The 25,066-nt window shown below is 51.7% G+C and overlaps 1 protein-coding gene across 2 annotated transcripts in view; it reads left to right on the top strand.

Annotated features, from left to right (window-relative positions):
• The first annotated feature begins 4,998 nt into the window (after positions 1 to 4,998).
• LOC144934848 (kelch domain-containing protein 8A-like) overlaps positions 4,999 to 25,066 on the top strand; it is a 43,424-nt gene continuing 23,356 nt past the window's right edge. Inside the window, exons 1-2 of one of the 2 annotated variants that reach the window (XM_078861059.1) lie at positions 5,001 to 5,526; positions 23,541 to 23,705. In XM_078861059.1, coding sequence (XP_078717185.1) covers positions 5,145 to 5,526; positions 23,541 to 23,705 — 547 coding nt within the window. In that variant the 5' untranslated portion in view covers positions 5,001 to 5,144. Of the gene's footprint in view, positions 5,527 to 23,540; positions 23,706 to 25,066 lie in introns of both variants that reach the window. The other variant, XM_078861060.1, reaches the window with a different exon arrangement.

The following is a 25,066-nucleotide window of genomic DNA, read 5'->3' as shown; positions in this document are numbered from 1 at the left end:
CGACAATTGTATTTCAATCGTGCTATCGATGTTGCTGCACGACACGAAGTATCGATTCTGATATATGTTGCAGAGCTGGACGAAAACAACCCATGGAAGCGGATGATCACAGAGGTCCCTTCAAGCGGATTCTGGTCCACGTTGTGGGGCAGCATGTTCCCACCTGCTCTGCATATGAAATGTTCATCCCATCTCAGAAAATAAATACAAAATGTACCCCATTGTCAACAATTTATTGACGCGTTAATGATCTAACAAGTATAAGAAACGTGGATAGTTTGGGATCTCTGCTGACGGTTGCGTTACACAACGCACTTCTATTTTACAACAAGCGGGCCTTTTCTTCCAAAGGAATGACGTGCGATGTAAATAATGCGACGAGAAATCTGAGCGCCATCTCCGTCCGTCCCCTTCGTGGCGTCGTGCCGTGAGCACGATGGTGGCGGGGAGATGTTAACTACCTCGCCTGGTATGCAGCAGGTCGCCGGTTCAATCCTTGGACCTGACGCCTGCTGCTGTATATTTGGAGTTTGCGTGTCTCTCTCTCTCTCCGTAGTCGCGTGGATTTTTTTCCGGGTCCACTCCGTTTCTTCCCTCCACGTTTTATGAACGGGCGTCTGTTGGCTGCTATAAAATGTCCACATGATAAGCCACTCTCCGCTAAGCTATCTAGAATTCGTGACCAGGTCTCTTCTGAAAGAAGAGCTCTATAACTAAGTGGTCCTTAACTGGTAAAATAAAAGTTTCGTTTAATTCCGCTCGTCTTGTTGGATGTAACGGCCTCAGTCCACTTCGCGATTTGGATGATGATGATGATGATCATGATACTTATGATTATCATAATGATGATAATGATGATGATGGGGTTGATTTTTGCTTTGTTTTATCGTCTGATCGACGGCAAAAAATACACTCCACGCATGCTCGTTATTGGAAGATATTTCTTGAAGAATGTATCGCACTTATTGGATGATATAAAGAACACTTCACATCACCGCTCGTGCCGCAACATGGACACTGGTAAAGGGGAGCTGTTTTTGCTAAGGCTGCAGACAGGGAGGTTTTATGTATTGAAAGCGTTTGTTTATTGAGGACAGCCTCAGTGAGTTTCAATACTGCTTCAGGAGGGGCCTGTGCTGCTGCTGCTGCTATGCACCCAACTGATGATTGTATCTGAGTGTTCGTTTTTGACTTGGCACATGTATGGACCCTGACGGTGGCACGCGTGGGCTACTCATTTTCGAATAACATCGCGGAATATTTGAACCTCCACTGTGAAACGAGCGGCGGGGTCTTTTTTGATTGATCACTGCAGAAGGATTCACACACGGCACGGAGACCCCCCCCCCCATGCCTGCCGTTGTGTGCCCAGGTCATGACCCTTAGTCGAGGCTTTTACGAACTAAGACCCAACGGCAAAGCCCCATCCCGATAAGAGACAGACCCTCAACGGCGGTGACGGCGGATGAGCTCCGATGGCACAGAGAGCTCGCGGCTTGGCGTGGACGAGGTGTCTGAGAGGGACGATGGTGCGAGTCTTTAACAGCATCGCGGAGGAAGGCCACGGGGAAGCGCCCCTCGGCTGTGCTCGCCTCTGGTTTCTGTGACGTGGGGCGAGAAGGAGGCGGCCACGCAACAGCGATCGTCCCACCTCCGATGAGCACGTTTGGCTACGTGCGGTGTGAAAGAAGTTCAACATGAATCGTACATCGCTCGTTGACGGACGCTCGTTGGACATTGACCCTCGGTTACGAGGATGACACGAGGTAGATAGATGGAAGGGGGGGGGGATGGATTTCTTAAAAAAAGTAATGCAATACCGTGACATTTGCCACGCTCCGATGTTACAATTACATGGCATTGAGCGCTGGGTCACATTGGGCTGGGATTAAAAAGAAAACGCCGTTCCTACTCCAGTGTTGCTTGCAGAGACTGCCACGTGGTTTCACTCCGGTGTACTGCGGTCAATGAATTATTATATTAATATTATCGATGTGAATTGCCCCTGTAGTATAGAGAGAGGGAGGTGATCCATGAATAGAGACCCCGCGATATTAATATGGAAATTGAGACCGAATGAAGCCCTCGCGGTGGCTGCAGGAGAAGGATCACGGAGGGGAATGTCGCGAATGAGCTCACGGGACGTGCGGGAGGGTGGCGCTGCAATCTATGGGAGCGGCAGGAAGACGAGAAGGTTGCCGTCTGATGGAACCGTGGCACGCCGCAGCCGCCGTCAATGTTCTCCGTCAGTCGACGACAAAACTCGCGAGCACCGCGAGTCAACCGCCAAACCCCTACCGCCACCCCCACGACCACCGCAGGGGTTGTTTGATCTCTCTCCGCCGAACTATCGGTGGCACCGCTGCGCTTCGCGGATGCGACGGTCGTTTGGCAACGCGGGAACGCTGCCGCTGCTGAGCCACACTTGTCAGTGTGCCTTAGCTGTAGCTCGCCCAGCCGGCAGATGAGGCATTTACAGCGAAGCGGACACCAAAATCGTTCAAACCCAGCCAGGAATATTTGTGCTGTATACGCACAGCTCTTTAGACGACAGTCTCCCAGTGCCGTGTTGATCGTAAACCATGCTTGACCACGTTAGTCCGTTCAGGTAGGTGGAGGGCGGGAGTGCAGAAGTACAGCACAACCGTGTACATTTTGCCTCCCTGCAGATCACATTCGGGGTACAATCCAGAAGCGGCTCGCACGGCGGTCGCCCACGCAAACAGGTAGAGCACCTGCTGCTTAGCATCCACAAGGAATGCGACGAGATGCATAGAGAGTCTTTCAGATCGTATGCGAGCAGGAGAATGGGGCTTTGGATGAAATGCCACGGGGCAGGGTTCATTCTTTTTGATACGGAACTAAAGTGGGGGCGAAGCTGAATATAAATGAGACGCGATGCTACTCCGGCATTATAACGCCGCACGTGCGCGCGCGATGGACCACCCTCGGGGTGAGGATGAATCTTTGAACCCTGAGCTCGAGGCTGCCACGTGTTTGGGTAAAACACACACACACACACACAAAAACACCAACGCGTTAATACCGCGTGAGGCGCCCGATCCCGTCACGCAACGGAAGCTCAGCAGGTTTGATGCCTGGATACTGCTTGGACGGGAGGCGACAGTACGCGCCACGGGTTGTTATAGGATGCAGGTGATACGTGTCGGGCAGCAGAAGGCAGGGCAGCAATCCATTGCTGCATGAAGGCTTTCCCCATGCCTGTTTGTAGGTTTTTTGACCATACTTCACCAAACTGGTCAGTGCAGAATGCCGGGGTCATGTTTGTGGGGAGCGGTGGCGTAGTGGTTAGGGCTACGCTGCACAATGAGCCTGGCGACCCGGGTGCGATTCCCGCTCACGGCCAACACCAGTGACGATTATCTGAACCGGTCCTAGGCTTCCCCTACGTCGACTCAGCCTAAAATGAGGACCTGGTGCGGTGTGTAAACATCGCCACTGGGGAGACAAAGGCGGCCGGGTATGATGATGGCCGCCCACCACCTCGTGTGCCGTGCCAGCCGACACAGGTGCTCGCTCACAGGACTTGCTCCTACAGTCTATTAGAGGCTATACGGGGGATCTTTGTATTTGGTTATTTGACCATACTTCACCAAGCTGGTCAGAGCAGGTTGCACGAAGGCAGGCGCCTACTAGTACAGTACAACGGTGGGTATTGCTGGATGGTTGTCTGCTGCTCACAGCGTAGCCCTGCAGCATGCATCGCCTGCTGTGCGTGGCGGTCGCCCATTCGATGACTAACCAGACTCAACCCCCTGCTTAGCGTCCGAGATCTGACGAGAGCTGACGCATTTCCAGTGATTTGGCCATGAGGAATTTTGAATATATATCTATAAAATACGTGTGTGTGTGTGTATATATATGTCTATATAAATAGACTGTCAAACGGTGCCAATAACAACTCCTAAAAAACACCAACCGCAGATTATCCATGACGCGCTGGCAAAATGAAACGCGTCGCCTCGACGCGTGGAGTAACCGCGTTCTCCGTGTGTGTATCTTCAGCAGCAGCAGCAGCAGCAGGAGAGTTCACATCCGCCCCGCTTCGCCATCGCTTTTACTGGGAACTTCTAAACAACAACAACAACAACAACAAAAATCGATGTCTCAAATCCCCCGCGGACTCGACGTTCGCGTGGGGCCCTCATCCCGAGCGAGCGAGCCGGCACCGTCACCCCGCGTCACGGCCCCGCCAAGAAGCTCGCCCCGACAGAGGTGAGACACCGCGAGAGAGAGGGAGGGAGCCGGGAGCAGGCGCGCCGGGCCGCTCGACCTCCTCCGTCTCCCGCAGTCCTTGCCAGCTCCGTCAACTTTCCTAAACAAGCGCCGCTGCCGCCTCTGCCAAGTGTCAAGGCTTTTCCTGCTCGCCCATTAGGGAGTTTGGGGGCTTCAGCGCTGCCGCTGCTCCAGCCACACCGGCGAAAACAGCATCGCGCGCGTGCAAGCAGTCGATATTTGCCATCGATCGGCCCTCGCACCACACCGCGCGCCATTAAGCGCGGGCCTATTGCCGAGGAAATAAAACACCTTAAGCCGAGCAATGGTCCGTGAGAAATCGGGCGAGATTTACGCTACGCTTGGTAAAGAATACAAAATGCCGCTGCCGCGAGATCGCTGCGCGCGACGGATGGCAGGCGTGCCGGCAGAACGGGTTCTCTAATGTGACGCTCAAGCCCACCATGTGAGCCATTGCCCTCGTAACGACCAATAGACCACCGCCGCTAAGGAGTGAGGAGTTATCGCAGCGGCGGCAGCAGCAGGAGCCGCACTTCGGATGCCGCGTGGCTTATCCCCGCAAGTCCTTTCTCGAAACAAGACACGTGAAAGGTGACACCTCCTGACCTGCGCCGCGCCCATTACGAGGATTTACGGTCATAATAAGTCGCGGGCGCCACGATCGATACGTCCAATTTGAGCGTGTCCGCTCTGAGCGGGCGTCAGCACCAGGGACAGCTCCCCACCCCCCGCCCTCCCCCCACCACCCCCCACCACCCCCCTCCCCCGGCCGAGAGATGGCTCGCGACGGCGGCCCGCAGCGCCCTGCGCGGAGACCCGAGTGCCGCTCTCTCGCCGCCCGGCGTTGACGGGCGGCCTCGGGGCGCGAGCCGCGCCAAACCGCGCCGATGGCCACGACCGCGCGCCGGGCCAAGGCGTTCGTGTGGGAGCAGCTGCCGCCCATGCCCACGAAGCGCGTGTACTGCACCCCCGCGGCGTGCGCCGGGCAGCTGTACGTTGCGGGCGGCTGCGACGCGTCTGGCGCGCCCCTCGACTGCCTGGAGGCGCTGGCGCCCGACGCGAGCCAGTGGACCAAGCTGGCGCCAATGCCCACGGCGCGCGCAGGCGTCGGGGTGGCGGCACTGGGCAAGCGGCTGCTGGCGCTGGGCGGCGTGGACGGGCAGCAGAGGCCCGTGGCGGCCGTCGAGGCGTTCTGCACGGAGGAGCGGCGCTGGGAGAGGAAGGCCCCGCTGCCCGAGCCGATCATGGGCATGGCGGTCATCGTGAAAGGTGAAGTGAATTGTCTTGTGGGGATGCTCCAGGGTCTTCGTTTTCACTGTCATCGTCAGCTGCGGTCGCCATGCGCGATCGACTGCTGGATCAAGGCTCCCACCCCCACCCCTCATGTTACCGTGTCTCATTGTTCCTTCGTGTCAGCATTAATGTTGCTCCTGCGCAGGTGCTGATCGCGTTGCTCCATTTCCATGGTGGCAACGGAGCAACGAGATCAACCTTTGTCTTCCACTCTGTCACCGGTATCATCCATTTGTCATCATCATATCTAGGAATATGGCCTTCCGAAGTCACATCATTTATCCTCACAGTCACCACGAAGGCTTTAGTTTCCGTTATTCTATGATCCACATGCTTCTTTTTTCGTGCTCCCGGTGTAATTTTCCTATCCTCATTTGTGCAATGTTGAACTTTTGTTTCATATCATTTGTCAGTGTCCATGTGCCCGATCCGTGCGCTATGGGGTGGTTAAGCACACTGGTGACATTGTTCTTCATCATCAAATTCACCTCCCCGATAGCCCAGGTGTTGAGTCCGATATCCGCGTGGTCAAAGTCAACGTTCAGTAGGAAACGTGATGACTTAAGGCTACGATTTTGTCACGGAATTTTTTTTTTGGCAAATATCAGAATCAGACTATATATCTATACTGGTGGAATCTGATGAGCTATAAAGCTCTTTTTCACAGATGTCCAGTAGCGGCGGGTAACAAGGTTACAACAGAAAAAAATACAAAAACATCATAGCAGTGTAAAGTACAAGAAAGGTAAACAAATCACCCAATCACACACAAATGAAACCAAACCATCCCCATACTATACTCTTTGGTTCTTTTGGTAAAGTCACGTAGGTGAATAAATAAATAAATAACATTTAAATTAAAATAAATAAAAAAATAGAAATAAATCACGACGTTTCGGTTGCAACACAATAAATCATCATCAGCTGTGACAACCACAGCAATACATTTTTTTACTGAAGTGGGAAAGATGCCGGAGTTAAGGGGTTTATATAAGTCACAGAGGGCTATGGGGGGGGGGGGATGAGGAGAGGGGGAGCGTTGCGTGTGCACTAGGCACTGGGACGTGAGACTGGGCAGGGGGGGGGGAGTGGGCGGAGCTGTAAGTAACCTCACGCGGTGCCAGGTGCGCGGGTGGGGAGAAGGAGAGCAAACCATCCCCATACTTTTGATTTAAAGCTTTCGTGACTGCAGGGATTCATATTCTTGGTTCTTTCGGTAAAATAACGTAGAAGGGAAATAATAAAATAATATAAAACAATCAAAATTAACACCTAATGATGATGATGATTGCTTGTGTTGCAGTCGAAACGTCGTGAGAATTTTTATTGTTTTATATTAATATTATTTTATTATTTCCCTTCTACGTGACTTTACCGAAAGAACCAAGAATATGAATCCCCATACTATCAGGCAAAGCCCACTGAGCTATTAGTTTATTTTGCAGAAGCGACCTGGCCACACATGATAGCTCGACAGAGTGACTTCTCGTTTGGACATTTATAGCAGAAAATGAATCTAAATAATCTCAGTGGAGGCTAAAACCGGATGACCCGGACAAAAATAAAATCCACGCGAGCACGAGGCACGATACGTTCTTGAAGCGCCGAAATTGAGCGCGGTCCCGACGGCCAATTTTTCTTCCCGGCCTCTCGCGGACTTTTTTCCATTTCGCGATTTCCGTGACCTTCGTGACCTCCGTGCCCAAAATGATTACTCAGCGCCAGGCACAACGCACGCCAGCAAGGAATCTGCACGGGGCAATGACCTCCATTATCACTGTCATCACGTCATCATCATCGTCGTCGTCTGCGTCACCATCACTACCCACAGTGCAGGTGATGTTTGTATAACCACGGTGATGTTCCTAAATCACGGACAATATGTTCTTCGTATGCAGAATATCCCATGCCGCCGGCCCCCACATGCAATATGCTGATTGAAGAATTTGACGAATATCCCAGTGCATAACCCTCCGGCAGGGGCTTTGAGACTGAGTGAGGCGTCCCTGTGTAAACATGGGACATTATTAGTCTCAGAGCCATGATCCCACATCAACCCCGGGAATGTGACCTCGTCAGATCGCCGAAGCTAAGCCGAGCCAGGATATTGCTTTGTTGGGTGACCACCATGCACAACCAGGTTTTAATAATACTCAATAAAAGAGAATAATGATTTCAACTTGTCACACGGCTCCACGCTGTATCGTCCTCTATATACAAGGTGCTTCGAAAAAATATTTACACTTGTGGGAGTTTGCAACAATACCCCAAGAAATGTGCTGCCTCCGGGCTCTGGAGACCACCTGCAGAAGATTCCAGGCACGCGTTGACAATGGTGGTGAACAAGTGGAGACTCGTTGACTTTTTGAAGCTATTAACATGAAATTTGTTATCATGTTACAGTGTATTATGCGTTCTTTTTTATTAAAATAGATAGCCCCATATAAGTGTTAAAACATTTTTAAAGCACCCTGTATATATTAAGGCCATTTCGGCTGATGAGTCAGTGTTTACATTGGGTTTGTTATATGATGAGTGAGTGTTTACATTGGGTTTGTTATAGGGCTTGTGGAGCCACGTGATTTCCAGCAGAGGACATTTCAGTAAAATCCAATGTTGTATAGTACTATGCTCCAACATCTACGTTCCCCGCCTTCACCAACCGAAACCGACCAATGTAGTGAGGTATGGTCAAAGAAACCCGCATGACCCTTTATCCAGCAGTGGATTAACAAACGAGCGATATACCTGCATAAGTCTCATGTTCGTCGCCATCATCATCATCAGCATCACATTGCCCTTGCGTTAGGTCCGCCACCGCTGAGGAACATGCGACTCACGCCGTCCACACGATTCAATGTGCCGCTCAGTTGCTCACGAACCGAGTCATCCGAGTCGTAAAACCCCAGAACAAAAGCTACAACAACAAGAACAACAACACGCAACAATGCCGCTCTGTGCGAAGGTCCAAAGGCCAGCAACGGCACCTGCGCCGTGCGAATGCCACGTGACCGTCACGAGGGCTGCTGCCACGATCGCCAAAGCCGCCGCCGCCGCCGCCGACTTTGGCGTTACGGGCGCTGGCGGGCGGTGTTCGATAAAATGCGAAGATTTCCCACGGCGATTGTTTGCCGCTGCTCGCGCGCGCGCGTGCGCGTGCGTGCGCGTGCGAGCGTAATTGGGAGTCGACAAGACCACGGCGCCTCTCCGCGCCGGACGCGCGAGCGCGCGCTGCTCTCGCGATCCGTCAGCGTCGGGGCGCGGTGTCGTTCCCGTCGGTTCAATGACTCCTCGCGTGCAGCAGCCGCGCGGCCGCCGCTGTCGGTCCGGGAAGCACATCGCTGAACGATGACGTCATTTTAAACGTTGGTTGTCAATCACCGCGGATATGAGCGCGCGTGCAACTCGTGAGTCCCGTTCGTGTGCGCTAAGTTTGTTGTCCTTCCCGCGCACCTGCGAAATAGTTTCAACGTGCACGCAACACATATTGGCAGGGTCCAGCCTGGATCGTGCCGAGATGTGTGGTCGTCGTGCGCACCAGGCGATGTAGGCTGTTGCACGGCTACGTTGTCAGCAGAGGACACCCCATTGTTGTACCGTACTACGTTTTAATGGCTATGCTTCCCTGCTAAACTCGCTTTGAAGAGTGGTCACATAGCCGCCCACGACTTGCTTAGGGAGGCCCTCATCCAGCAGCGGATTGTATGATAGTATTATTAGGGCGTCAGACAAGCGACCAGCGAGTACATAGGTGAACCAGCAGTGAGTGGAGATCAATATCACCTGCCCGAACGGTGAAGCATGGTCGCACAAAGCCCTCTAGTCGACAAAGCGTGCGTGGAAGCATGCAGCAGTGGAATAGCCAAGAGGCTGTCATTAAATATAATATAGAGCTGCATTGCATACACAATATACACACGGCGGGCAGATAACTCACGTTTATTTTCGTGAGGCTGAGATTTGTGGGGCTGAGTTTCTTGATTTTAATCATTAAACTTCATGAGAAATAAGTAATACTGTTGACGGCTCATTGTCAATTTATCAAATAATATATCATGCTTGATTTATAACGGAGTAGAAGCTCTCCAGTTTTATTTTACGAGATGACTCATGACAGATTTATCAGATCTCCTCGTGGCCGATGTGTCAGATGTGTGACGGCTGACTTATCGGATACACCACGGCCGATTAATCAAAAGAAATGCCAATCCGAGATGTATTTATCAACTTCTACCTCATTGTTAATTCACTACATGTTTTTTAATGGGAGGCGTTTTTTTAAGATTATGTACATATTCTGTTTTCGTAATTTACATTCTCGAAGTCGCTGTGATGGACATACACTGTGGAAGAATGACCTGTGTGTGCGGATTTGTGAGTCTCGTACCCTGCTGTGCATGCCTTATCTCCAGATTCGTCAGTTTCCTCGCAAGTGAAATCTCTTTCCCTTTAAGTAATTGTCCAGAAATCCCAATGCGGGGAGTCTTGAGAGTGAGCAAGTCTTTGTTGTATAAATAAACACGAATGTTTAAATAAAACACAGAATAGCTTGACTTGGCTATGCATCATCACCGCTCCTGCCGTCAGTGACTGGCTCAGGCTACCACGCCACTGAGTGTTCGATCTGATCAGGTTATATATTCATACTGGAGGAGGAATCCGATAGGCTATGAAGCTCTTTTTCACAGATGTTCCAGTAGAGGCGGGTCCGAACGTCACAAAAACAAACACAAACACGATAGGAGGGCAGATTATAGGAAAAGTAAAGAAATTCCCTTTTAAAACATATACAATTAAAACGAAGCCACTGAGCCATTGGCTTGTTTTTTCAGAAGCGACCTGGCCACAAATGATAGCCCTCTGAGCCAACACTGCCGAGATCCTGGGTTCGAATCCAGGTCTCGGCTGTCTGCGATTGGCTCAGTAACGATTTAAGGGACACGCTCACTTCAGGCGTTTCACTGCAGCTGTTTCACGCAACTGGCCACAGGTTAAATTTCTGTTTAAAGCTTTCGTGACTGCAGGGATTCATCTTCTTGGTTCTTTCGGTAAAGTCACGTAGAATTGAAATAATAAAATAATAATAAAAACTCTGTCTCCTCGACAGACCTGTTCTCCACCTGAGGACGGCTACTTGCGTTGTGGCCGAAACGTCGTGAGAATTATTTTATTATGTTTTATTTTTATTATTTTATTATTTCAATTCTACGTGACTTTACCGAAAGAACCAAGAAGATGGCCACAGGTTCTCTAGCATCAACGTTGAGCAAACGTTGAGCCAACGTTGGTCAACGTTGAGCCAAGGTTAACCAACATTGGTCCGACGGTTTCAACCGCATGTCGTCGTTAACCCAACGCTGGCGTGTGCACTGGCTCGATGGTGTTTAACCTCATTACCAATTACTGTAGAGTAGATTAAATATATATATAATTACATTACACGAGGGGTTTTGCCTCTTCATTTGAAGGATTACAGCGAGGAGAATTAAAGAATATCGGTTTTATTGACATGCGGCGGACACTCTCTGGTAGGTACATAAAAGGCGTGACCCGAGTGCGCACAAAGATCCCCGACTGAAGTGACTTCAGAGAGCGCTGCTTTGATGTCTCGCCTTCAGGGGCCTCGTCTTCTTGGTTCTTTCGGTAAAGTCACGTAGAAGGGAAATAATAAAATAATAAAAATAAAACATAATAAAATAATTCTCACGACGTTTCGGCCACAACGCAAGCAGCCGTCCTCAGGTGAAGAACAGGACCGACAGACCTGTTCTTCACCTGAGGACGGCTGCTTGCGTCCGACAGACCTGTTCTTCACCTGAGGACGGCTGCTTGCGTTGTGGCCGAAACGTCGTGAGAATTATTTTATTATGTTTTATTTTTATTATTTTATTATTTCCCTTCTACGTGACTTTACCGAAAGAACCAAGAAGATGAATCCCTGCAGTCACGAAAGCTTTACATCGAAATGTAACTTCAGGGGCCTGTTCTCCAGCACAGGGTGGTCCACTGCTTGCGGCGCTCAAGGGTTCTTCGCCGTTGAGATGCCTCCTCCACCGTGGAGTCACGGGTTAACGCGCCCGGACTTGCAATCTAGAGGTCGACGGGTCGATCTCCCGGGACGGCAGCTGATAACAGGAGCGCAAGTTTATTAAATCCACCCCCCCCCCACCCCATTTTCCACCCCCCTCCCCCGACCGCCCATTCCTCTATCCATCCGTCAGTCTCCGCCAAACCTGCGACTAGCACGGTTGGCTACCTACGGCGCGCAAGAAGTTCAACACACACGCGTGCAGCCAGGCAACCCCGGGAGCTCTCGTGCGGACGGTGGGGGTAGCGTGCGGGGCGCTTCCCACGTGCGGCGGGCTACGTGGAGCAAGTGGGGATAAGTATGGGGCCAAAGCGTCCCTTCTCGGGCGGTGGGGGGCGGGGGCGTTTCCTGAGCGAGAGAGACAGTCATTCCACGGGAGAGGGGAGTGGGGGTGGGAGTTTGGGGGTGGAGGGGGGGGAGAACGAATAAATAAAGCAAAGACGCCCCCCCCCCCACCCCCCAGAAGTGCGTTGTTGAGTGTAGGGTCAGCAGTGAGTCCCCGGGTCACGGGAGTCGAAGCCAAAGAGGGATACTTGAAGGATGCTTTCAAGAGAATGACAATTTAACGGGAGGTGGTTATTGAATTATTTCGAGTGAGATTTGCCCAATTAAAAAGGTAATTGCCAGTATTTGTACCTAATAAATGTTTTAAATTAAAATCAATTAATGTAAAGTGCTTCCAGAGAATGTAATGTGTAAAATGCACGTGTATCATTTGCACTTGGCAATTATCCCACAAACCAGTAATGGGAGTGCGGTCGTATTCCAGCAGTACAGGTTTTGTGCCATTTTACATGCAAATTTAACTTTCACACAGTAATAACAACGCTACTTTGAGGTTCATCAACCATGACTTAACCTTGTCAAATCAAACCGAGAATAAAAGTTTAAGGCCCTGAAAGTGCTCGCTAACACCACTGCTGGCAAAAGGTCCTCCGCTAACGGGGGCTCTCGTAGGAGTACCCACACTTTACCCCACCACACGCAGCCTGCCCTCTTGACTATTTCCGGTGAGCCCATTTATACCACTGTGTGGACAGAGGTCGATGAACTTCCTTTCACCGGGAGAATGAGCCAGAGGCCTTCGAAGCTCACTCCCCCATCTTCAAGATTTCCCCCGTGGAATCGCCTCTGCCCACTTCTCCCCCTCTCATCTCTGTCCAAGCCTCCAGTCCACTTCCTGCTCAGTGGCACGTCGGCGCATTCTCCTCTACTGCCCCGACAATCTGGTGCTCTCTTCCTCCCAGCCGCCCGTGCTGTCGACACCCTGCCCCCTATTCTAGAGCAGGCTCAAGACCTTCCCTCTTCCTCTGTCGGCGACTGCCTATCTCTATGACATTAAATTTGCCCACTGTTCTGGTACAGCGTCTTGAGATGCAGTTGGCGATGCATTGTATTACATTGTCTTTGAACAAGGTGGCAGGGTGGACTCAAATGGTAATACTCGTGCCTTACAGCAGGAAGGACGTGGGTTACATTCCTGCCTCTGACGTATCTCTCTCTGTATGGAGTTGGTGTGTTCTCTCCCCTGTTCTGCGTGCCTTTCCTCTGGGTTCTTCGGTTCCCTGCCATGGCTGAACACATTCAGTGGAAGCGGTGTTGTCAAATGTGATTGGCGTTGTCCAATCAGCCCAATGCAGGGCTCACCGAAAAAACAAATCTTTGAACTCGCCGTGGCTTTCATGGGTAAGTAAGTCGTTGTTATTCGTATTAGACCTCTAACTAAAAACTACACAGACTATATATTAATTAATATATTTAGTTTAATGTCCTCTTAACACGAGGAAGAAAAAAACGCCTTTTGTATATATTTTTTCTTTACCCAGCCTGTTGCTCATTGAATAATACCACGAAAAGCTTCGGCAATTGAGGCACTTATTGGAGGACAATGAGGTTATTATATCCGGTGACAGCTACGACACACGCGGAATAGCCAAAAATAGACGGCTAAGTGCAAGACCACACACACTGCCAATATCTCATTTCAAACCTGCTGACCCTGCCAAATAAACAAGCGAGGCCGTCGTTGATTCATCTATCGATGTATCTATCTAGCGATGTATCTAACGATTTGTCGATGTATCTATCTAGCGATGTATCTAACGATTTGTCGATGTATCTATCGCCTGCGGCCGTGGCGCAACGGTTAGCGCGCAACCCTTTGGATCTGGCGACCCGCGTTTGATTCCCTGCCACGGCTAACAACAGTGGCGAGCCATACCGGAGCCGGCCCTGGTCCGACCGAGCCTCAGTCTCACGAGGGCCTCCTCACGGCATGCAGGCCCCCCGGGTGAACATTTGACCATACTTCACCATCCCGCGGGCCACCGCGGGATGGTGAACGACGGGGATCGCAGACGTTGGAACGTAGAGTGGAGGACGACAATCGACGTTTCGCTGCCCTCTCTTGACAATGTAGGCACGCAGAAGCCTATAGCACCTGTTTCCAGCATGGTGTAGGAAGAGTGGTTCCGAAACTCTCCGGATGCCGATGACCGCTGTCAGCGCTCAAAAAGTAATTCTCGTTTTTTCACCACCCTGGAGGGAAACGATTTCGGCGTTTTGTGAACAAACATGTAACTCCGAAGACCTGCAACTCATTATTTTACAACGCTGCTGCTGCTGCTGCTTTGACAGCGGTGCGCCCTCCACCGCATTCGTCAACAACAACAACACTATGTGGCCTTAAAAGGGAAAACAATAAATATTAAAATGAATAGGGAAACGATATCTGTGCGGACCACATCCTGGCGGTCCACACACGCGAAGTTGGGCGACTGGCATCGACGAATGCGGTGATTCTCACAGAGGACTGCGAGTTCAATTTGGGGAATAGCGTCCTGGACCCCCCTCCCACCGCCCCCCTCCCCTCCCACGTCAAATCCAATAAGAGGAGTGAGCTGTTATATTTGTCTCAAATAATTGTCACTTTATCAGTATTTTTTCTTCTATCTACGTGACTTTACCGAAAGAACCAAAGAATATCGTTGTCACAGTGCCACGCCTACTGATACGCTGCCTAGCCCAGCAGAGCCCAGAGTGGTGACGCCTGAGCAGCGGCTCGCTCTGTTGTGCCGTAGCCCTGGCCACGTGGCTCTCTCTCTGTCTCGCGACCGCCCCGCTCATCATTGCTCTGCGTCACACGATGGAGGCCCTCTGTGGGTGTTTAGAATTAATAATGGATTTTAAATGATCGTCGGGCGGAGAGCGCTCTGTTTTATCATCATTACCGCCACCACTACCACCGTCGCCATCATAACCACCTGCACCACAACACCTACGCTCTACGGCTGCAAGCATCATCATGATTGCAATCGTCGTCAGTGATATAAGCGTCACCATCACCAGCACGACCACTGCCAAAATATTCATCAGTATAATCAGCACCATCATCATCATCACCACCATCGTTTGTGGCACTAACGGGACGACAACCAGCACTCCTACAATCATCAGCATCATCATCATCGTTTCTAACACCGCCGGCGCTCCTACAAACGTCACAATCCTCAATGCCATCGTCACAACTATCATCATCGCCAGCGTCTTCATTCATTGTCTATGTTCTGCCGGGTGAAGGCCTCCTACTCCCACCGCACAAGACAAAGATCCCCCGAATAGCCTGTAACAGGCTGTAGGGGCAAGTGCTGTTAGCGAGCACCTATGAAGGCCCACGAGGGGGTGAGTGGCCAGCACTACGCCCGGCCGCCTTTGTCTCCTCATTTGAGGCTGAGTTGACCTAGGTGATGCCCAGGACCGGTTCAGATAATCGTCACCGGTGTTGGTCGTGAGCGGGAATCAAACTCGAGTCGCCGGGTTCGTAGCGCAGCGCGCTAACCACGACACTACCACCCCCCACGGCCACCTCCACCATTAAAGACACAGATCCCCCGTGTAGCCTGAACAGTCATTTGGGGCAAGCGCTGTTAGCGAGCACCTATGAAGGCCGGCACGGCACACGAGTGGGGGGGGGGGGGTGGCCAGCACCACGCGTGGCATCTCCACCTCCACCACGATCCACCTCACTGCCGGGCGCAAGGCCGATCGTCTCACCGCCGGAACCGTCTTCACGCGCCGCTCTTCCCTCCCTCCCTCCCTTCACGTGAAAATATCTTATCGCCGCTCGCTAATCGAGCATCATTGTCACCGCCGTCATTCCCAGGGGGCTTCCGCCTTCGAAAAAAAAACCCGCGCGACCGGTTGCCCCTTAATTGCAGTCGCATCGCGCGCCGCCGGTGCCGGACGGCGATGCGCGGCGGCCGTGCGGTCAGGGGACATTCGGCGCGGTAATTGGCGGCTGTGAGAGCAAACCCGGTTAACTCTTTCCTCTCTACCCCCCCACCCCACGACAAAAAAATATAGCACTGGCCCCCCACCCCACCACCCCCCCCCCAGACGAAGCGTAATCACCGGCAGAAGCCACAATCAATTTGCTGCGGGGTTGCCATGGTAGCCACGATTGCTCTCCCTCCCGCCACGCGCACGGTGGGTGGCACGGAACGGGGTCGGTCCCCGGGGGGTGGCGGGGACGTGGGGGTGGAGGGAGCTTCAGGGGGTTGGAGGGGTGACGTGGGGGTGGCGGGGACGTGGGGGTGGAGGGAGCTTCAGGGGGTTGGAGGGGTGACGTGGGGGTGGCGGGGGCGGAGGGGGCGGGCTGGGGGGTCCCTCGATGAGGACAGAGATTTGTGTCTGGATTTGGGCCCAAAATTGGGTGTGGGAATGAATGTTTGTTCTCGCGCGTGCAGCTGATTTGAGCGAACTCGGGCACGCGGGCTCGGGGTTCACGCTCGCGCCGTGCGGGGAGCACGGACGGTGGGGGGGGGCAAGACGCAGGGGCGTGAATGGCGATGGAAACGTACAAATAAATAGTTTCGTAAATAAATGATGCGCCAGAATATGTTAACCGTGATGGAAAGGATTTTTTCTCGCAATATATAAATACCGTAGCGAAATCAAATTTAAATTGAGAGGTGCGAGCGAGACAGACAGAGTAGAGAGAGATGAGAGAGAGATAAAAAAGCACAATTTTAAACTTGCATGGCAAATACAAATGCCGCTTGAAGAGGTGAATATCGCAGCCCGCGACGTTGACTGCGATTACAGAGCGCATGGGGAGCTTCAATATCGACCACGAAGACAAAGATTCCCCCGGTGTAGCCTTTAATAGACTGTTGGAGCAAGTATGGATGTATGTTGAACTTATTTCGCACCGTGCGTAGCCAACCGTGCTGATCGGAGGTGCAAGTGCTGATGAACGAACACCGATGCATGAATGCACGCACGTTGAACTTCTTTGGCACCGTACGTGGCCAATGGGAGGTGCGGGGGAAGGGTGCACGGGGAGGTGGTGTGGCCAATGCTACGCAAGGCCGCATTTGTCTCCCCACAGTGCTGATGTTGAGACACACGGCTGAGTCCACCTCGAGGAAGATTCGGGACCGGTTCGCAGATACGCCCGCTGTTATTGGTCGTGAGCGCTAACCGCTGCTCCCCTCCTCCTCCCCCATCGACCACAAAATAACAACAACAACAACCACCATTCGCCGCTAAGTGGCGGTGACATCACCACGGCGCTTGTGCCAGGCTAGGTGCACATTGAGGCCACACACGCACCGGTTGACACACAGTCACAGTGCATGGCGTAATAAAATGATAATAATATATAATAGTAACATAATAATAGGACCGCATTCCGCCACTCATCCCCAGCAGCGTGGCGGAAACGATTTCAACCGCGAGTTCCCATGGCAACCGGGACTAATTTGTATCAAACACAATTAGCGCCAATTAAGCCGCGGTGGTCTGCGTTAATTCGATACAAATGGACATCTTTCACGTGCGCGCCGTCGACGCTGGGCGCGGCGCGGTTAGCGAACTCGACGGAGCGAGCGGTCGTCTCGCGCGAGCACCGGCGGCAGAGCGCATCTCGTGCACCGCGAGTTTCACATTTTTGACACCGTGGTGGTGCTGACACTGGCCCATTGGGGGGCCCTAAGCAAAAATTACTTTCGGGCCTCCCATCACCACCACCCCTCCCTCCCACCCCCTTTCAATTTATAAACTCCGAGTGAGATGAAAGAAAAGATACAGCCATGAGATAGAGATGATAATAGGGGGTTTTCCCCTTTCTGACAATGAAACAGTTGTGTTAAGATGTTGAAATACAAAACTGAAACCTTTTGCAAGGAATCATGTCTGCATTAACCACATATACTTGTGGTGAAAATGCTAACAAACAAAAAACATGCTCTGACAGTATATGGTGCATTGTCTTTGAAACTGATTGGTCCACACCAGAGACAGCTTTCTTTTGAGCCTCGTCTCAAACGGTGTTAGACCAGAGGACGCCAAAAGGCGAACAGCACAAAGACAACGCCGCCATTAGGACATTGAGAGCTCGGGGTGAGCAGCTACATGATGAGACCTCCTTTGCCAGTATTACATGATGATAATAGGGTTTATGTGGTTAATGCAGACGTGATTACCTGCAAAGATTTCAGTTTGGTGTTTTAACATCTTAACACCTGTTTGATTGCCAGAAAGGGCGAAAAACTCTATTATCATAATTTAATACTGGCAAAGGAGGTCTCATGAAGAGATAGCGATGAAGTGAGATGAGAGGAAATGTATACGAGGTTCGAGCCCGGAGTGAGTGAGATGAGAGAAGGGGAATAACGGAGGAGATGTAGTGACGTGTGGGAAGTGCAGATGAGACGGAAATGGAATTCGACGAGAGGATGAGAGAGATGCAGACAAAACAGAGACGAGAGAGATTAATTCTCTGTTCGATGTTAATAAAAAAAAACAATTGCTGAAATAGGATGTGAATTTGAGCTGATATTTCTGATGCAACCCAGAGTTTTCCATCAATCCAGGGGCCCTTGAGCTGTTTGGAGGCGTCCGCTTTGGCTTGGCTTGCTGATGCCTCGCGCCGCCGCTGATTTTGCAACACCCCCCCCCACCCCCGCCCTAAAGTGGGCACAGAGCTTTGCAACACGCGCTCACATATATATATTTGTTTAACCCTTCTCATCCGTAAATTATTACAAGCAAAACAAAATAGTTTTACTTTTAACATTTTTACATCACGTGATTTCTGTATTCACGTAAATTTTCGCCCTCCGCCCCCCCCCCAAATGTTTTTTTTAATTCACGCAAATGCTCATCTAAATGTATTCACAAATTGTCAGATCGTGTCCATTACAGGGGGACATTGTCGCCAGAGCGCCGTAGTCGTGCACCGCTGGAGTGGCGAGCCGAGTTCGCCGACGTCGTACGGAGAGAGGGGGGCGACTCTTGCGCGCGGTGCAAGTTCCGATGCATGCCTCGATTCGGCCTCGATGCCAATAAATCCTCGCAGTCCACCCCAGCGGATGTCACACACACGAGGGATGCGGGGGGGGGGGTAATGTGCATATATATACAGCAGCGGCGGCAGCAACAGCAGCGGCGAAGCATGCCCCTATCTCTGAGATACAACAACAACAACAACAAAACCACGCTCGTTTCATTATTTACTTCATAGCGGATTGCAACGCGCATCAAAGTGCGGTATGGCGATCATTCTTACGCAGGCGAGGGCGCAGCAAAGCGCGCGGTGCAAGCGACACGGAAGCCACCGCGACATCGATGCAGCATTGCGGCCTCGGCCGACGGCGTGGCTTTTGGAGCGCACAGATAATTTATTCTTTTAAGTCACGCGTCGTTTCATCGTGCGAACCGTTTGTGCCAGTAGGTTGTGCGAGCACGCGCGCGCGCAAGAAATATAATGTAATAATGGTATTTATACAAAATATAAAGATATTTTTTACGGTTCATTATTATTTCGGCCAATATTGGAGGTTTTTGTTTGAAGTTGACTGTCCATTTTGCTGGCAATAGCATCGTCATATTACGTTCTAATATTGCATATCGTCATATTGATATGGCATCGTCATAATATAACGATATAACATCGTTATATGACCGCCCCTGTACATACTATAACGCAGTACTGAATACATGTATAAAATCAACACATTCGTCAATAACACGGTGTGGCCTTTAAACAGAAACGTATGTAATAAGTGACGTTTTAGGCAACGGACCGTCTTCACGGCAGTGAAATTATCGAAAATAATTGACAGCGCTCTGTAAATCAAGTGCTCAACGAAGGCATCCTGAGGATTGTTTGACCATACTTCACCACACTGGTCAGTGCGGGTTGGTGAGGGAGGCATGCGCAGGACTAATGCAAACATCACTCGCCACTGATGTTGGCCGTGGCTCCAGGGAGATGGACTTGTTTCGCCCGGTTCAAAGTGCATCACGGACAAACCGCTGCACCACCGCTCCCCCTCCTGAGAATGGACAGTGTTTAGAGACGAGACTATGCTCGTGATAATTTGCACTCACAAAGGCACCGTACACAGTGTCTCGGGGTGCCGTATCATGTCGAATGATATGAGCTCATGTGCCAGAGCAAGATTGATTATGGCAATGCTAGAGCGTGAGAGATGGCCATTAAGTGTGGGGGTGGGTGGGGGGCGTGGTGGGCGGCGGTCTGCATCCAGCAGTGGATGTATCACGCCTGCTGTTGATGTTGAGCAATGTGGCGCTTAATTGCTCGTCCGCCAAGCCACTCTCGCCTTACGCGAACAAGTTTGTGTGGAATCGGAATCGTTGAGTTTCAATGGCGAGGAAACAGAAATACCATTTTTAAAATAGGTCACATTCAGCGTGCGGCTCATCCACACGGAATAAAATGCATAATCAGTACGGCCAACAAATATGACAAGAGAATTAATTTTGCACAGAGAGAGAGAGTGAGATAGCTCCCTTTGTCTCGGTGCATTCATATCAAGGACGCGAGGCACACAACAGGAAATGAATTTGTTAAAAATAAATTTTGACGTTTGCAACCACCACAAAGAATTGGTTTTCTGATAGGTTTTCAAAAGAAGTTTATATATACACAATGTAACGCTGCAAACAGACCCACCTCCTGGGTGCACAGCTTTTCGGTGGTTCATGCAAATTAAGAATTGCACCACGGTTCTTGATATTTATACGTTAAAAGATGCATGATCTAAACGCGTAGCCTGCGTGAATGTATGAAGGCTGCATTAACCCAGCGCGCCTTTGAAGGAGTTCTGCAAGCAAAGATTGCCCACGCTTAAAATAAACCGCAGCTCCGCCACGATACGAAGGCATCGTCGCGGCTGAGAATAAAATAACATTACAGCAACAAAAAAACCCCAACAACAACAACAAAGCCACCAACGATAATGGAAGGGTCCACATGCCCGACAATGATGTCATCAAGCGCGTGGAGCTCACGCGATCAAAGCCGCGTCAACGCGACCTCCCCCGCACGCCCATTACAACGACAAGGGCGCTTCCCATTCATGCGTAAATCCCGCGCAATCATTGGTACGACCCCAGTTAGATTCCTCGCCACGGCTGGCGTCAGCGGGTGGCGAGTTCTAACGGTGCAAACCTGTGGTATGTACGTGTGTTGAGCTTCTTTTGCACCGTACGTAGCCGACCGTGCTAATCGGAGGTGCCACTCGAAGCGACACGAAGGCGACGCGCTGGTTTGGCAGATATCCAAACGCGGTCTTTGTCTCAAACACGACCGGGATACATTTTGAATTTGGGTGGGGAGAGGTGGGCAGAGGAGGGGAGGAGGAACATGAAACAATGAGTGCTGCTCTATGAACCTCAGCAACCTGAGTTCAATCCCTGGCCACGGCTCACAAAGTGGCGAGTGATATTTGAACAGTTGCTGGCAATTCCACACCCGACGCTTTCAAGAAGCCGCGCAGACCAGCGTGGCGAAGTATGGCCAAACGACTCGCGATGACCAGTGGGGCGTGGGACCTGCAGCGGTTTGACAAAGGGTTGTAAGTTATGGCAATAATAATCATAATATTAACAATAATAATCATAATATTAACAATAATAATCATAATATTAACAATAATAATCGGCGTATGGCGTGTGCGCTTGTCGCAGGAGTTTACTTAGCAAACACGGAGAGAGGCTTCCAGCGGAATCAACGAGCCTCTTTGACGCACGCCGCTGTCCCCGCCGCTGTCGCCGCAGAAAGAAGGCGGCCACTTTGCATTCCTGGGCCACGTTGACATTTGCTCGCGTTTCATAATCAAACAACACGGGCGCAAAGTGCGCCGCAGTGGTAACATATATTTAGTCTTTAAATTGAAACCGCTACCGGCATGTTTATAATGTTAGTGATTGGTGACGCAGGATGCATGGCATAGGGGTGGTTTTCTTCAGCGCGGGTATTTTTTTTATTTTTTATTAACTTTTTAAGCCAGTACATCCCCTCTCATATACCAGAAATGTCTAAATGACCCCGCATTCAAACAATACAAATTCTCATTATTATTTGAAGAAGAAGAAATACATTGCCACATTGCCCTCTCGAGAAGGCAATGAAACTCACGCAATGTGACGGCGTTGTGGCGGAAACTTCGAGTAGCGCGATGGGCTACGTACGGTGCGAAAGAAGTCCATCATGCATACATGCATCCATTTAAATGCCCCCATGTTGATCGAGTTTCCGTGGCAACGGCGGGATTTTTTTAGCTTTTCCCCGACTCCACGTGGCGAGTACCGGCGTCTCCTGGCGCTTCGTGCCGTGTGCACAACCCCTCCACCCTCCCCCCCCCCCGTGCAGGCGTATCGCGATCCCAGGCAACGTGAACGGCGCGCAGATTTGGGGGCTCTGCGGTGGCGAGATGTTAACTGCCTCGCCTGGGACACAGGAGGTCGTGGGTTCGATGCAGACCCTGACGCCTGCTGCTGTATATTTTGAGTTTGTATGTTCTCCCCTCCCCCACCCCGCGGTCGCGTGGATTTTCTCCGGTGTCAATTGCGGGCGGCCGAAGCCTGGATTCGAACCCATGTTCTCAGCGGTACCGACTCGGCGCTCTTAATCTCCCAGGCCACCCATCCAGCAGGCCTCCTCTTGACGAGCGATGTTCAAACTCGTCTGGCCACGTTCACAATCTCGGCGACCCCGCGCCGATGTCTCCATTGGCCAGCGTCGTCAACATGTGGCGGCGCTCGCCTTGGGGGGGGGGGGGGGGGGTGTCGAGCGCGGCGTCGGTGGGAGCCCGTCGAGTGATCAGCCGCGTGCACGCGAGCCGTGTGGGCGCGCTTCCCTGCGTGGGTGTCTGAGCACGCGTGCGTCTGTGTGCGTCTGTGTGTCTGTGTGCGTCTGTGTGTCTGTGTGCGTGCGTCTGTGTGTCTGTGTGCGTGCGTTTGTTTGTCTGTGCGCGTGCGTCTGTGCGTCTATGCGCGTGCGTCTGTGCGCGTGTGTCTGTGTGTCTGTGCGCGTCTGTGTGTCTGTGTGCGTGCTTCTGTGTGTCTGTGTGTGTGCGTCTGTGTGTCTGTGTGCGTGCGTCTGTTTGTCTGTGCGCGTGCGTCTGTGCGTCTATGCGCGTGCGTCTGTGCGCGTGTGTATGTGTGTCTGTGCGCGTCTGTGTGTCTGTGTGCGTCTGTGTGTCTGTGTTCGTGCTTCTGTGTGTCTGTGTGCGTCTGTGTGCGTGCTTCTGTGTGTCTGTGTGCGTGCGCGTGGGCGGACTTCTGGAGCGGTCAGTACACTGCGCCCCCGAAACCCATCGACCCGAGTTCAATCCCCGCTCACGGCCAACAACGGTGGCGTATATCTGAACAGGTCCTGGGCATCCCCTAGGTCGACTCAGCCTCAAATGAGTACCTGGTGTGATGTGTAAACATCGCCACTAGGAAGACAAATGCGGTCGGGCGTGGTGTTGGCCACTCATCCCATCGTGTGCCGTGCCGGCCTTTAGCGGTGCTCGCTAACAGCACTTGCCCCGACAGTCTGTGAAGGCTACACGGGGGATCTTTGTCTTTGTGTGCGTGTCGCGTGCAGACTGCCGCGTGTTCGTGGCGGGCGGCATGGGCGCGGACACGACCCCCCTGGCCACGCTGTGGGAGTACGAGGCCGTGCGGGACGCGTGGCGCGCCCTGGCGCCCATGCCCACGCCGCGCTACGCCGCCACGGCCTTCGTGCGCGGGGGCAAGATCTACGTGCTGGGTGAGTTCCCAATTCTGCCGCGTCGTCGTCGTCATCGTCGTCGTCATCATCAGCAGCACCAGTAGAGTCAACATCATCAGCGGCGCAGTAGCGTCGTCATAATTACCATCATCACCAGCAGCATCGCCATCGTCATCAGCAGCAGCAGTAGTAGCAGCAGTAGCGTCATCATCATCAGCAGCAGCACCAGTAGAGTCAACATCATCAGCGGCGCAGTAGCGTCGTCATAATTACCATCATCACCAGCAGCGTCGCCATCGTCATCAGCAGCAGCAGTAGTAGCAGCAGTAGCGTCATCATCATCAGCAGCAGCACCAGTAGAGTCAACATCATCAGCGGCGCAGTAGCGTCGTCATAATTACCATCATCACCAGCAGCGTCACCATCGTCATCATTAGCAGCAGCAGTAGTAGCAGCAGTAGCGTCATCATCATCAGCAGCAGCACCAGAGTCAACATCATCAGCGGCGCAGTAGCGTCGTCATAATTACCATCATCACCAGCAGCGTCACCATCGTCATCATTAGCAGCAGCAGTAGTAGCAGCAGTAGCGTCATCATCATCAGCAGCAGCATCGGTAGCATCATCAGCAGCACCAGTAGAAGCAGAAGCAGCAGGATCGGCACAAATATTATTACTACAGTGGACTACCCCTGTGAGTGACGTCATGGGTTCTTGAACGTCCACTGTAAATCAGATGGCGCGGAGTGTCTGTGTGGTTAATGCGCACACCGCAGTATTGATCAGGGCGGCCGCCGCGTTCGAACCGTGCGCCTCTTCAACACGCGGACGAATGCGCCACCGTTGGTCACAAACTCCACAGCCACACGGCGGCGGTGCAGTGATTAGCGCGCTGCGCCGTGAACACCGGTGACCCGAGTTCAATTGCCAGCCACAGCGAACATCAGTGGCAAGAGAGATCTGAAATAGATTACCGTTAACCACAAGAACAAAAAAACTGCAATTTTTTCTACCAGATTCCCGAACATTTAGAAATGTCTAGAACAATAGAGATAACGTGTTTAGCTTGTTTTAACTGATTATATCTAAGGGAGCTGCCACGGTGGTTGAATGGTGTGCACACGGGACTCGCCGTTCAGAGTTCGCCGGTTCGACTCCCATCTCCCAGCGCTGCAGCCGAGACAGTGATGCAAGTTGCAATGAGTGCGATCATTCCTGAAATCCACTGGGATTGGTTACCGGTTGTCGTTTACCAACTCTGATCTGGATTTATTCTGTTCCCCCCATCCGGGGCCTATTACCCCCCCCCCCCCCACACCGTTCACCATCAGCACTTAAATTAAAATGAAGATGCATCTGAAGACGCTATAAACAAAGAGTGGAACATCACGACGAGCCACC

Source organism: Lampetra fluviatilis, chromosome 11 (assembly GCF_964198595.1).
Source record: "Lampetra fluviatilis chromosome 11, kcLamFluv1.1, whole genome shotgun sequence".
Lineage (NCBI taxonomy): Eukaryota > Metazoa > Chordata > Hyperoartia > Petromyzontiformes > Petromyzontidae > Lampetra > Lampetra fluviatilis.
Note: the sequence above shows the minus strand (reverse complement) of the source record. Positions and strands in the feature narration are given on the sequence as shown.